The 13,595-nt window shown below is 36.1% G+C and overlaps 3 protein-coding genes across 7 annotated transcripts; 2 read left to right on the top strand and 1 right to left on the bottom strand.

The window, feature by feature from the left end:
- The first annotated feature begins 3,162 nt into the window (after nt 1-3,162).
- LOC110752125 (protein FAR1-RELATED SEQUENCE 11-like) lies at nt 3,163-7,064 on the top strand. 4 transcript variants are annotated; one of them, XM_088246724.1, is made up of 5 exons: nt 3,164-3,556; nt 3,699-4,233; nt 5,684-6,010; nt 6,342-6,413; nt 6,587-7,064. In XM_088246724.1, the coding sequence occupies exons 2-3, from the start codon at nt 3,712-3,714 to the stop codon at nt 5,867-5,869; spliced, it is 708 nt and encodes a 235-aa protein (XP_088102850.1). In that variant the 5' UTR covers nt 3,164-3,556; nt 3,699-3,711; the 3' UTR covers nt 5,870-6,010; nt 6,342-6,413; nt 6,587-7,064. The 4 variants fall into 4 exon arrangements, with proteins under 4 accessions (XP_088102851.1, XP_088102850.1, XP_088102848.1 ...); XM_088246725.1 differs by having other exon boundaries at nt 3,163-3,516; nt 6,342-7,064; XM_088246722.1 differs by having other exon boundaries at nt 6,342-7,064.
- Nucleotides 7,065-7,394: 330 nt separating this feature from the next.
- LOC110746362 (cytochrome c oxidase subunit 5C-2-like) lies at nt 7,395-9,918 on the top strand. Of its 2 annotated transcripts, none has more exons than XM_021946580.2 (2): nt 7,395-7,552; nt 9,529-9,918. In XM_021946580.2, the coding sequence occupies exon 2, from the start codon at nt 9,542-9,544 to the stop codon at nt 9,728-9,730; it is 189 nt and encodes a 62-aa protein (XP_021802272.1). In that variant the 5' UTR covers nt 7,395-7,552; nt 9,529-9,541; the 3' UTR covers nt 9,731-9,918. The 2 variants fall into 2 exon arrangements, with proteins under 2 accessions (XP_021802272.1, XP_021802273.1); XM_021946581.2 differs by lacking the exon at nt 7,395-7,552 and adding an exon at nt 8,957-9,081.
- Nucleotides 9,919-10,935: 1,017 nt separating this feature from the next.
- LOC110752136 (uncharacterized) lies at nt 10,936-13,117 on the bottom strand. Its single transcript, XM_021952740.2, has 4 exons — nt 12,959-13,117; nt 12,648-12,845; nt 12,260-12,306; nt 10,936-11,611 (listed from the first exon to the last, which is right to left on the bottom strand). The coding sequence occupies exons 2-4, from the start codon at nt 12,804-12,806 to the stop codon at nt 11,146-11,148; spliced, it is 672 nt and encodes a 223-aa protein (XP_021808432.2). The 5' UTR covers nt 12,807-12,845; nt 12,959-13,117; the 3' UTR covers nt 10,936-11,145.
- Between the last annotated feature and the right edge of the window lie 478 nt (nt 13,118-13,595).

Raw genomic sequence — 13,595 nt, 5'->3', positions numbered from 1 at the left:
AAATAGTGTCATATGAGCGATTTTTTGTAGTGTGCACAAGGTGGGAATTCAATGCGAGTCCTGTCAAAATGTCATACCTATATAAGTATGAATAAATATCTGTTTAACTTTAAAGAAATTATTAAAGCAATTTTTTTTATCCACCATGTTGATATATTTTTACATCATGTATACATATATTTGCATGCATACATATCATATAAAAAACAAAGCCATAATAATTCATAATCATCTTTTGGATGTCATAGAATTCACCTATAAAAAAAATACACTAGATAAAAAAAAATAATTAATTTTTTTTTTTAAATTTAAAAAAAAACCCTATGCTCTGTAAGAAAAAAAAACCTTTTGCGCTGCACTACCTAAGAGAGAGAGAGAGAGAGGGGGAAGGAGGTCCTCTCCTCCTCCCTAGATAAAAAAATCAATTTCTATAAATATTTAAGTCATGTAGAACCAAAACTAAAGTTCCGTAATTTTAATTAGATAATTAAACTAATCTAATTAATTTAATTAGTTCAATGACTTAACAAATTAAGTCATTTACTTGTCTAACAAGTGTTGGTCCCGATCAACTTTAGTTGACTATGTCAAGTGTCGAATTAACAGTTTGACCTTTGACTTTGACCAAGCCGCAAAATCATTTATTCTCTTTTAAATTCTTGATCCATACCTTTTCAGTGTGCGATATTATTTGTCCTAATTAGCGAGGCCATGGGTAAGAATGATTTCTTCTAAATAGAATGTGAATTGTATCCCTCTATACAATTCTCTCTATTGGCCAAGACTAATTGTAATTAATCTTTACAGGGCTTCCACAAACCATGAGTGACACCTAGCAGTATGTCATGGCTACCCAAGCTAAATAGAATTCATTTAGAGAACCTAGTCAGTTTGTGATTGCAATGCAATTCAGTCATTCTCTAATATAATACTCTATGTCATTTTGTTGGGATATGGTTAACTTGTGTCAAATCCCTAACACAACATTTCTGGTTTATATGATTCACTTGGATGTATTGCAAACATTCTTGTTTCAATTCTCATCCTATACTTTGGGCAAAGATTCGACGAATCATATCTGTAGAGTATTCTCTCTTCTTACTAAGTGTAGAATTCCTTATTGTACATTCACATGCCTCTGTGCATATGCTGAGCATCGTGAGGAACACCTTTAAGTCATATCCTTTTTATACGACTATATAGTGCTCTCAAAGACAAACAACTCATACAACAGACAACTGTGATGTCTCACGTTTGAAGACTAACTTGCATTATCACAACTTAGAATTCTTTGTTTGACACTTGTGAGTAAGACTTCCATACAAGAATTCTTGATTTGATCGCATTTAGTGAACTCCATCCCTATAGATCACCTACACACCTATCTCATTGTCTTTTACACAAATGACTTGAGACTAGTCATCCTCCCAATTGAGCAGACATAGTGTGTACCAGTCTTTGTGGGTCATCATTGTCCAATTGGTAATCTTATGACGAGGAACCTTTTAGGATACGATATTCTTATGCTGCAAAGGTCTCGTGAGTCTAACTTCTTTAGACTACTTTCCATTTATATCCATGGACTTGTTACTTTGTATACATTATGTTTCTTAAAGTAACATTCACGCTCCTTTGATTGTACTTATTATATTATATCCTTAGAATTTTTCATTTTTATATTGGCTTCTAGGGCATATATCTAATAAAGACAACTATGATTTCTCAGGTATGAGGACTAGTTTGCACTATTGCAACTTATGAGTTCTAGTTTGATATCGTGTTCAATGTACTTGTCCCACATCTACACACTTATCTTAGTGTCTCTATACGCAATGACTTGAGACTAATCATTCTCCCAATTGAGCAGATGTAGTGTGTACCAGTCTTTGCAGATGATCAATGCCCAATTGATGTAATGTCTCCTTATATCCAATATCATTGCATAGCTCTCATATTATTTGATATTCCAAGGACTTGTTGTTTTACTGTTATGATAATAGACCATATTACATGCCCATTAGTGATGGTGAAATATCCATAAATCAACATCACATGTTTGACTTTATGGCATATTTCTAACACAAGGTGCATTAGATTTTAGTTTATGCACTTATTCTTAGGTTTTAACCTGTAAGCCGTTTAAGGTTCATCATGACAACATTATATAAGCTTACTGCTCGTTTGATAATCATTTCACTTTTTAGTTTTCACTTTTCGTTTGATAATGGACAAAAAATTTGTTGGTTTTAATTTTCAGTTAAAAAACGAAACGAAAACTGTTTAAAAGTTGTGTGGTAACTACTTTCAATGTTCAAATTTTTGTTTTGTATTAGTTATTCTTTTAGTGTTATGTGTGCGAGTCTGATAGTCATGGTGGTGTCCAGGGGTAACAAGTGTGTTCGATTGCTTAAGGTGCCAAGTCCCAAATCATAATTTCAATTTTAACTTAGTTTGGTTATAATGAAACTTTGAAGTAACACCTATTAATGTGGAACTTAGAAATGAAATTTTAGCCGTTAAGTGAGAGAGAGAGAGAGAGAGCCTTAGATATGGGGGTTTTCCCCCGAATCCTGTCACATCTTTAGTGTTCTTTGGCTTTTGGTGGACTTATGTCGATCTACTCTTCTTGGCAGATCTATTGTCTCTGATCTAGGTTCGCTTTGGTTGTGCCTCATGTTGCGAGGCTACTCTTTGAGGTGTTGCGGCTTTCTCAAGTAGATCCACTGTTCATTGGTGCACTGAGGTCATGGAGTAACTATGTGGCGCTCTCTATGTCATGTCCTGAAGAAAGATTAGCGGCAGTTGGTTTTCCTTTTGTGGGCGTTGTTTTAGTTTTTTATTTTGGTTTAGTTTGTTCAATAATGTCCATAAACTCTACGAGTTTTCTGTGTTTTTTTCTCTTATGATTTCAGATTATTAGTTGAGTTTCTTAAGTGTTCTTAGTCTCTCTAAGAGAGTCATACCGGCTAGCAGCTAGTTTTTGTCCTTAATGTCATTGGACTAGATTCGGGTAAATATTCTCCCATATCCTTTTAGCTTTTCAGCTTGCTCAGGTCATTGGGTAAGTTTTACCTATATCTGTCACGTGCCTTTACAATTTGTGTCCTTTGTACTGTTGTTCTTGTTGATCTAATAAAATTCTTTCTTCTTTTTATCAAAAAAAAGGAATGAAATTTTTAATGGGGTAAAATTGAATTCATAGAATGAAAAGCGAATGTTTCAAAGAGTCTGTAGCATCTTTTAGTTGAATTTTTCGGAGTTATGATGAATTTTTTGTGAATTTTAGGCCGTGAGGCATTGCGAAAACCCAAATCCTCCTCAGTCAACACCAATCACCATCTTTGCTGTAGTTGGACTTGGAACCACGCCTATGCATTTACCCTTAGTAACCCCCAGCATCCTGCCTTGAGATTCGTGCTTTTTCTTCTGATCAATACCTGGCACTCGAGCAAAACAGAGAAGAAAGCAAGAAACGCCATCAAAGGCTTTGATCAAATCCAGCTTCAGCCTTCCTCGGTAATTGCGGTTTTTTATTTGCGGGAAACATCTAGTTTAGGTAATTGTTTTTCATTTTTGTTTCTGGGTTTTTGTGAAGATTATCAGATTGGTGTCGATTTATAGTTTTGAGCATTGCAAAGTTGTAAACATGGGCTTTCTGTTTTCCCCATTTGTTCTTATTGCCTTACCACAATATGTAGGAAGTAGGATACAATGGAGGGTGGTGATGGTGGACATCAATTTCTAGACAGTGATGGGGGTTCAGATGATGAAACTTTTGAGAGCTGTCATGAACATAATTACTCTGTGGAAGATGACATACCACTGCAGCATTGCAATTTTGTAAATGATGGTCTGATTTCAATGGAACCATCCGCTGGGATGAGTTTTCAGTCATTGGATGATGCAAGAGATTTCTATTATGAATATGCGAAGCGTACAGGTTTCTCCATTCGAACAAATCGAATCCGACACTCGTTAAAGAACATGGCTATAATAGGCCGGGACTTTGTTTGTTCAAGAGAAGGTTTTCGTGCCGCAAAGCATACACTTCGAAAAGACAGGGTTCTTCCTCCACGCCCAATCACAAGAGAAGGGTGCAAAGCCATGATAAGGTTGGCAGCAAGGGATGAGGGAAAATGGATAGTTACCAAGTTCATAAGAGAGCACAACCACAAACTAATGGCTCATTCTAAATTTCCTGGGGAGCTGCCAATCGTCAATATACTCAGCGAGGTATGTCTGAGATATAACTGAACAAATAGTTTTAGGGATTCGTTTGATGTAACTTTTGTTTTGCTATGAATTTCAATGCAACTTAGTATATTAATTTTCAATTCTGGAATTGTTTACGTAAGGATTCATTTGAAGCTGTCCTGTTTTTCAGGCAGGAGTATGCTAGGTTGAATTCACCTTAAAAATAATTCATGTGACAAAAACTGCACTATACAACTATTACTGCTTCTACACACTTATCATATCTACCTTGTTCTTCAGTTGCTAACTTGCTATCTTCACTTAGTATGGATGATCTTGCTAGTTTAATTGATTGACTTTTCTCAAGCACAAAGCTCATCAGTTCTCTGGAAGTTATTGATGCATTCTCTAACTTTAGCTTTCAACAGTTGGCTTTTATGTCTCTTACCATTTATACTGTAAGGCATTGTAACCTGTACATAACATTTAACATGTGGTTGACAGTGATATGATGTGCCTTATTATGTACTCTAAACTTGCACTGTAGCCAATTCACTAGATGTCCACTGGGTCTTCACAGATTCTACTTTAAAGTCTGCTTAAAAATAGAAGAAAAGAAAAAAGCTGATATTTTGCTTAGGATAAAGGACTGCAACTCTAAGTAACATGTGGTCCGATGAACTGAATCCCAATATACACAAAGAATAATTTCATTTAAGAATACAGAGCTCAGTGATGATATTACTGCAGGTGCAAGTTGCTAAGTAAACAGTTACACCTTATTCAGTGCAGTGCTTGGTCGTGTATGTGTGAATATAGGTTTGACTATTAGGGTTAATATGTTTAATATTAAAACAAGTCTAATTACCAAAGAGAAGATTTAGGTGGACAGTTGAGTTCGAAGCACTTATAATGGTACTTGCAAATGGCAAGTATCCTTCTATCCATCCATTTTGATGCCGTACCTTGAACATGATTAGGAAAAGGAAGCTTGTCAATCAATGAAATTAATTTGTTTTTTTCATTATCAATCATCTGTAGAAGCTTGGTGTGTTGAGCTAGTTTGTGGGTGCAAATAGAAGCTACTCATCTAAGTCAATTATTCAGGGAATCGTTTCGAAACTGCCCTTGTGGTCAAATTGCTCTTTGTTCGGTCATTTAAGATATGGTTTTCATTATTTTTATTAGGTCATGTTTGGGTTGGTCGACAAGGTAAATTGGTTTGAAGATATAGCTTAGGTGATTTCAGGTCTGGGAATTTAGGTAGGGTATAGTTTATATACTGGATGAACATTACGATAAGAAAGAATATACAAGTTACGCTAATAATTGCACGCCGTTTTTATGTAAGCTCATTAACTTGTGGTTCCAATGAGCTTCGTCATAATACAATATATTTTGCTCAATTAGTGTTATTCCAAGATAGTTCTCTAATTTGCTTTAACCCTGTTAGTAGCCTCTAATTTTGAATTGTACAACATATTTGCAGGTAGAGAAGGATAAAAAAATTCAGGATCTATATGATGAGCTCCAGCGTGAAAGAGAGCGATCTGCAGCATTCCAACAACAGTTATGCATGATTCTCAAGGACCTTGAGGAACATGCTGAATATATCTCTGTAAGAGTTGAAGACATTGTTAAGAGCATGAAAGAAATTGAACTTCGTGACCTATAGCTTTGAAGTCAAGGGAATGGTAATTGAATTTTGAAGGATTTTGAAAATTTGAGTAACTGGCTCTGGTTAAAGCTAAACTCCTGTGTTGGCTTAACCAGTTTTGCTGTTGGAAAATAGCATGTTGTCAAGAAAGGCATGCTGGTGAGTGGTGACTTCTTACTGCTTTTCAAGAAGATGATGTAATGTATTCTAGTTCATTATCTTTTCTTATTTTATGGAAAAATGGCTTCATTTTGGTTAGGTGTAGTAACAACATTGCCAAAGTTTTAAAGATGATATAGTTAGATTCTTCTCTCAGACTCTGCAGCTTTCTTGATATGAGTTGGCCAATTTCTGCAAAATCTTTCTATGATTAGATGTTTTGTTTGTCATAATGTGATTGTTTTAGAAGGCATTACTGTCTCAATGGTTCTATTTGCTTTATTTGCAATGTTACTTTGGCTAGACCGAATTAAATGTGGACTAATTGCAGGAATGAACTGGCTAAAGAAATCTGCATGAGGATGTGTTCCCCTGCTAATATCGACCTTGAAGGATGCCTAAGGTTAGAAACTTTTTTTTCATATGATTACTTGATCTCTAATACACCTAGCTCTTCCCTGCAAACCCAGTTGTGTTGGATTTTATTCCACAAGTTTACCATTTTAATGTAAAGGATGATAAGCACACTGTAAATCGAGTTCCACAAGTTTACCATATTCAGCGTGCCTATTTTAGTGCTAACCTTGAGCCTGGAAGGTGGCTTGTGTTCCGCTTCGACACTAAGTCGTCTTTGTCCAAGTTTGAACCGCAGACGACTCTCCAGTAGTTCCATTCCTTCTTACTATACTTCTGGGTCAACCCAACCCGAACGGGAAGAAGAGGATCAGCCAAACAGCAGGCAGCTCAACTTTGTACATTTTCTGAGGCAGACCAATCCGTCATTTTTGGATGAAAGGCCAAAATTTGTGTTTTGTTTCATTACATTGCACAGTTGTACCTTTTGGCTCTAAAGGATGACAAGCATATGCTGCGATTCTAGCTCTAAGAGAGAGACTGGCATTCAGTGTGTCTGCTTTTATACGTTACTTTTAGCAGGACGTACATGTGCACCGAGTTTATCCAAGTTATAATATTTGTACATCTAAATTCTGTATTCTGAATGGTCAATCCTAGACTCGTGCTCATTTTAGTGGATTTGTAACAACACGTGACATGCCGTGGGGATTTATTGTGAAATACAATTATGTCTCTGTTTTTGCAAGGAATGTGATGAACCAGCGAAGCAACAACATGTTCTCCTAATTTACCATATTTCAGATACGTGTGATAAATGTTTTCTTAAAAGAAATTAAAATTAAAATAAAGAAGCTCATGATGACAGGTTTTCGATGAAAATATAAATTTCATGCTATTTCAAGACGATATAATTCCAATTTATTGAATGAAAATATAAATATAAGATAATGTTATTTACAAAAATATCATCTGTTTAAAACAGAAATTTCATATCTCAAGCCTATAATGAAGGGGTTGACTAGGTATTTAGGTAACTAATAGTTAGCCAGTCAGTTGGGGATTTCTGATAACTAGCCTATAAATCTACTTGTAATATTGAGTTGAAGTTTTTAACCAAAAAGGGAATTAATTTTGGGTTAAAGGTGAAATTAGCGTGTAGCTGCTTGTTCTTCCCATCTTCCTCAGGTATCTCTCTCTCTCTCTCTCCCTCTCTCTCCAAGATTCTACCCATCTGATTTTTATTCCAATTTTGTAAATACAAATCTGGTTTATTAATTTTGCTGTCCATTTTTTTGTTCAAAATGGGGCCTTTGCTTTTAGGAACTTGTTTGGTGTTTTGCATCAAATTTCTATTTCATGTCCTCAAATCAAATCACACTAAGCACAAGCACTCTATAGAGGAATTGATTAAATTTTATGCACTTGGTAGATTGAGGTGATTTATGTGTGTATATTATCATTAATATTTGTTTTCTAGTATGATGTATCCCTATTTAGCAACCCAAATTATTACACAAATATTCATTGGTTGTCTGGGTTTTCGAATCTGTGCCGCATGGTTGGTGGTGTTCTTTATGTTTAAAGACTCATTATGAACTTTGTTGATTTGTTTCTATTGCTTAGAAGAGTGGAAATTCAGAATTACTGCTAGAAAATTAAAATATAAAGGATTGTAAGTAACAAATAAACAAAATGAGCAAGGCTAGAAGAAACTTTGAATAAATCCTTCTTTTCTTTTAGATAATTGCGAATTCATTAGTTAATTTCACCATTTATTGATAGTTTTTTTTTTTGGGGGGGTTACATTGGAGCCACTGGGGTTTGATCCTGGGTAGGAATGGCAATTTTCCCCATGGGTAAGGGTCTTCACGGGGTCTTCACGGGGGTATGAAGGACAAAAAACGGGTATGGGGATAGGTAGGGGGAATTTTTTGGGTATGGTGTTCGGGGAGGGGCGGGGATGGTATTTTAATCCCCGACCTGAACCCTCCCCGTTTAGAATATATATATATTAATTTTTTGATGAGGTATATATATTTATAGTATATATAAATATGCTATTAAAGTAATTGTACCAACTAAGTTTTTTATTATTATATTATGTACTTATATAATTTATACAAATCTTAAGCCACACTACTTATTTATTTAGTTAAATTCCAATACATATATAAACATTCTTATATTGTCTAATAAGTATATATTATATCTTGCCTTCGTACTATTTTTTTTTTCAACAAAGTAGTTATATATTGGTTTTCTCTTCCATAATGGGGCGGGTCGGGGAACCCATTCCCCAATGAAGGTGGGGATGGGGAATCCCCGATATGAATATTGCGGGTATGAAGGTGGGGATGGGGGAAAAGAGCTTAACGGGGATGGGGATGGGAATGGCATACCCACCCCCGATTCGACCCATTGCCATCCCTAATCCTGGGTGCCATGCGGGGAGGGGAATCCACCACCACTGTGGTGGGAACCCATTGGCATTTATTGATGGGGGGAACTTTGAATAAATCCTTCTTTTCTTTTAGATAATTGCGAATTCATGAGTTAATTTCACCATTTATTGATAGTGTTTTTTTTAGGGGTTACATTGGAGGAAAGAAATCCCACTGGGGTTTGATACTGGGTGCCATGCGGGGGAGGGGAATCCACCACACCTTTGGCATTTATTGATAGTTTATGATTGAGAAAAAATGGGGAATAATTATGTATTGTGATTTTCTTCTTTTCTTTCTTTTATTTTGTAAAATTGGATGAACTACATGAGTATATGGTTCTTTTCTTCTTCTTTTATTTATTTATTTATACCAAAGTTAGAAAGGGGAAGAGGTTTTCTCACACACAGATTCAAACCTGAAACCACTCGCTCCTTTTTTTTTTCTCTTCTTTCTTCTTTTCATACTCTGTCATTGTTCCTTACATGCTCATGCTTGAAACAAAGTAATTTATCATGACCAGCATTATGTTGGGGGGACAAAACTTCAATTAAAAACAAATTTTCTTGTCACAAGTTTGATTTGATTTAGAGAGATAGTACAATCAACCTTAACAAGCAATTTGGGGATAAAAAGCTTAATTATGAAAGATTCGATTGAAAATCAGGGAAATGATAATACTTTATAATTAACTTTATTGTTTTGTTTTTGAAATTGCAGATTTAAGTGAAAAATGGCAGGTAGGGTTGCTCATCCCACCCTGAAAGGACCAAGCGTGATCAGGGAGATGTGTTTTGGTCTTGTGGCTGCTTTTGCTGCTGGGAGCTTTTGGAAAATGTATCACTGGGATTTGCAGAAGAAGACCAGGTCATTTTATGAATTGCTGGAGAAAGATGAAGTCAGTGTTGTTGCAGATGAATAGATGCAGCTTACTTTTAGTTTTCTGTCATATGATTTTATTAAAGAATTTAACAGCTTGGTTCACTTGACCTTCAACTTAAGAGCTTAATTAGTTTGGGATTTGCATTAATAATAAGTTTCTTGTACAGTTGTACTTGTGTGGACTACTTATACGGTATTCGTCGAATAAAATTTTATTTGTCTTCTTGATTTTTGCTTCCATTTACTTCTATGGTTGCTCAAGCTGGGATGTCATCTGTTTGTTTTGTAATTTGTGTTTTCACATGTTTAATTTGCCATTTTACACTCAAAATTGTGGTCGTGTTCTCCGCTCGCAATCGTTTTTAACAAAGAGTTGAAAACAAATTTGACGGCAGCAGGGACTAAATTGATGCATGACATCCGAGCCTGAGAACATAGAGCGATTTCGAAATTTGAGGACCAAATTGATAGTCTGTAACAGTTCAGAGACCATTGCTGATAAAAATCTATTAAAAGTTGATCAAACTATAATTGAATAAGTTTTAGTTATGACAATACAAGGCTAACCCCACCTCAGCCCCAACATGCTCTCCCAAAATGAGCATCTTTGCTGCTTTGAAGGAGTGAAAGAAGTGGGCATGATGCTGAAAAGGGTTGAAAGATCTCTTCACATGCATGTTTGAAGTTCCTGGATTTATTGTATTCACCATGGATAAGCAAAAATTGGCTTGCCCATGTTTGGATTTTCGTCTTCTTTCTCCAGATAATATGCATGTTTGAATACCTAAATGCCACACCAACTAGCTATTAGTCTCATACTGTTTCTCTTCTACAATGTTAGAAGGGGTTAAAAGTTCAAACCGTAATATAAAATATAAAAAGAATACGTAAATCCGAAAATGGTAAACTTGGCAATTACGAGCAGCTGAGACAATCCACCAAACCAAATCCATCTATTTCTCATGAAGAAAAAAAGAAAAAGTTCAATGTTCTGTATGCGATAAATTATAAGTCCAAGAGGGTTGTGACAGTGAAATAATCAGCCTATATGGTGATCCCTAGTCCTTGTGTAATGGTGGGAGTCCCATTAAACAAACTAAGCACCAGACACAAACTAATCACAGGCTTCAAGCATAAGTCCTAAAATCCCAATCTTGACGAGAACTTCAAAAATAGCCATAAACATAGCATTTCTCAGCAAATCTGCATATTTTTAGGTCGATAATATAACAATAAGAACAAGGGTGGATCATATGAAAGACAAGAACAAAAGTAAACCATTAGGTGGAGGGAAAAATTAGGAACCATCCTAAACCTAAACATAAGAGTCCCAATTCAACAAACTCTAAAAAATATTGTCTCCATTTATCATTTAACTCATTTTCACTAATCTATGGGGAGAGAAAAACTAAAATAAAATAAACTAAAAAGCAAAACAAAAGAATAGAACTCATCTCATTCCAATACCACAGTAGCGCCCAACTCCTTAAGCTTGTCAACAATGGGCCCTGCCTCCTCTTTAGTCAGGCCCTTTTTCACCACAACAGGGACCTTCTCTACCAACTCTTTAGCCTCCTTCAGTCCTAAGTCAGTGAAAGTCCTAACCTCCTTTATGATCTTGATCTTTGCCGCTGCATCGAACTTCTCAATCTTTATATCAAATGCAGTCTTCTCAACGGCCTTGGCATCCGTGGAGGCAGGCCCAGATTCAGAAGATGTCGGGCCAATTCCAGAGATTGCCGGGCCATACCGATTGAGGCCCATTTTCAGCCTGAAGAGGATGGAGTAATCGTGCCTCTCGATCTTTGTGAGGTTGAGGAGCTCGTCAGCAATGCGCTCAAGCTTCTGAGTATGAGTCTCATTTGCTATAGTGGCTGTGCTGAAAGGGCGAGAAAGAGCAGTAGCAAATCTTGATAAGGACCTGCAGAGAACTTTTGTGGTTACGTTGGACAATTCAGGAACCTTTGATATTATTTCAAGTGTTTTGGATAGTTTAAAAGGTTGCAGTTAAAATCTCAAAGTCAAATATGACAAAAAGAAAGGAAAAAAACTCTAAATGTCTAGTAGTTTGGTCTCAGTACTGAATTTAAGAAGAGTGGCTTGATTATTGTTACTGCGCAAAATCTCAATATGGTATTCCTAATATTATATACAATTATACAAACATATATTAGAGGAATAATGTTCTGCTGCCAGACGTATATTTGAAGACAAATGCATATGACAGTCTGGAAATAGAACATTTTTCATCATTAGAATATATATTATCATAATATGTATATACATCCATACATATTCTAGTGGTATTCTAGTGGGTGGCATCACATTTTTTACACAAATTTTCAGCCATTAGATGAATGCATGATGAGACTGTATCTTAAGTTTCATAGCTCCAGGTGCACAAGATTATGTTAAGCAAAAAGGATAACACCTATATACTGCTATTAACCACAAAAGAACATTCAACACCCCAAAGCAAATTCCAATACCCCAAAACCCAAATATTCAACACGAAAGAAATGAAAACAGTAAACAGCAAAAAGGACATACTTCGATCTCGCAAACTTACCCTGATCCTTGTTGAGTTGCAGTCCTAGCAGGTGAGCCTATTACAACCTGTCATGTATGCCAATATGAGAATTAAAAGGAAAAAGAAAAGAGTAACAGATATTACCAAGCACAGTCCATTTTGAGAAAGTAGAAAATGGTGTGGTGACTATGAAAAACTTGTGGTTTCATGGAAAAAGAACAAGTTCAGACTCCAAGATTTGTTATTTTCACACAGATATAACAATTTTCGCAAATGCCCCAAGTGGATTGGCATACCAAAAACTGTTTCCCTAACACACAAAAGATTACTCCATCAAAACAAAAGGAATTGTATGCCCCATTGAAGAGTAGGCCAAAATATAAGTTGATCAAATTAAATTTTGGAAAGAAAAAGATTATGATAGTACCTCACGGTGACAATGTTCTTCTGGAATGCTAGGGACAATCCCGACCTCACCAGGTTTGACCTCGACATATGCGTCCACCAGGAATGGTTTTGACCCTTGGACAATGGTGGTCCGAGAAACACAAGCACGGCTGGAGAAGCGTTGTAGAGAGCTGGCCATCGGCAATTAACAAATCGACTGGATAGCCAAACTTGCACCCTGTTGAATGCAAAATCATCATTAGATGCGGGAATGAAAATAAATGTAAGACTGTCTCGTTTCATAACTAATCGAAAGATTTAACGACTCAGTTTCGGAGGAGAGCACAGTACCTGATAGACGACGTCGCTGCTACAGAAAAGTACCTGACCGCCGACAGCAGACGAGCAATCAAGGGCACATGAGGGAGGGTGCTATAGCTGATGAGTTTGATTCTTGCTTTCTTGGCATAAGGGGAAGGAAGATATTGGATTCGGAGAGGATTTTTTTGGAGGAATGGATTCCAAGAGGTGGGATGGGTAATAAATGGATACGCGTAAGAGTAGTTCCAGCGGACAGCCCAGCCCAGGCAAAAGGCCCCGCTCTCGAAAATCAGCTCCAGCGGTGACGTCCAGCCCAGGCAAGGCCCGAGGCAAGATAGCCCAAGCTGTTGCCTAAGGGAGCTGACATCAGCCGAAAAAATTTTAAAAATCGAAACAAATTCTGAAAATTACCAAAATATTCAGAATTTTTTATACATACTTAGCAAATTTTTATTTATTAATCTCATATATAAAAATAAAATTAATCCCACATAAATAATAATTGCCCTTGAGTTGTCATGGATAATAGGTGAAAAAGTACAAAACAATGTGGGTGGGTGTGTCAATATAATAAAAGTAATTTTTTTTTTTTGAAAAAAAGAAGAGTTTAATATGAGAGATGAAAAACAAGAACAAAAAACTCATCTCCAAAGCCAATCATCTTTCT

This window comes from Prunus avium, chromosome 1 (assembly GCF_965620075.1).
Source record: "Prunus avium chromosome 1, drPruAviu1.hap1.1, whole genome shotgun sequence".
NCBI lineage: Eukaryota > Viridiplantae > Streptophyta > Magnoliopsida > Rosales > Rosaceae > Prunus > Prunus avium.
This window is presented reverse-complemented; position numbering and strand designations above follow the sequence as displayed.

What these genes read in the sequence shown, in the direction of transcription:
- LOC110752125 (XM_088246725.1), top strand. Translation starts at nt 3,712, where the DNA reads ATGGAGGGTGGTGATGGTGGACATCAATTTCTAGACAGTGATGGGGGT. An exon ending in TCGTCAATATACTCAGCGAG is followed by an intron (nt 4,234 to 5,683) that starts GTATGTCTGAGA and finishes ACATATTTGCAG; the next exon opens with GTAGAGAAGGATAAAAAAAT.
- LOC110746362 (XM_021946580.2), top strand. Translation starts at nt 9,542, where the DNA reads ATGGCAGGTAGGGTTGCTCATCCCACCCTGAAAGGACCAAGCGTGATC.
- LOC110752136 (XM_021952740.2), bottom strand. Translation starts at nt 12,806, where the DNA reads ATGGCCAGCTCTCTACAACGCTTCTCCAGCCGTGCTTGTGTTTCTCGG. An exon ending in AAGAACATTGTCACCGTGAG is followed by an intron (nt 12,307 to 12,647) that starts GTACTATCATAA and finishes CATACATGACAG; the next exon opens with GTTGTAATAGGCTCACCTGC. An exon ending in GCAACTCAACAAGGATCAGG is followed by an intron (nt 11,612 to 12,259) that starts GTAAGTTTGCGA and finishes AGTTCTCTGCAG; the next exon opens with GTCCTTATCAAGATTTGCTA.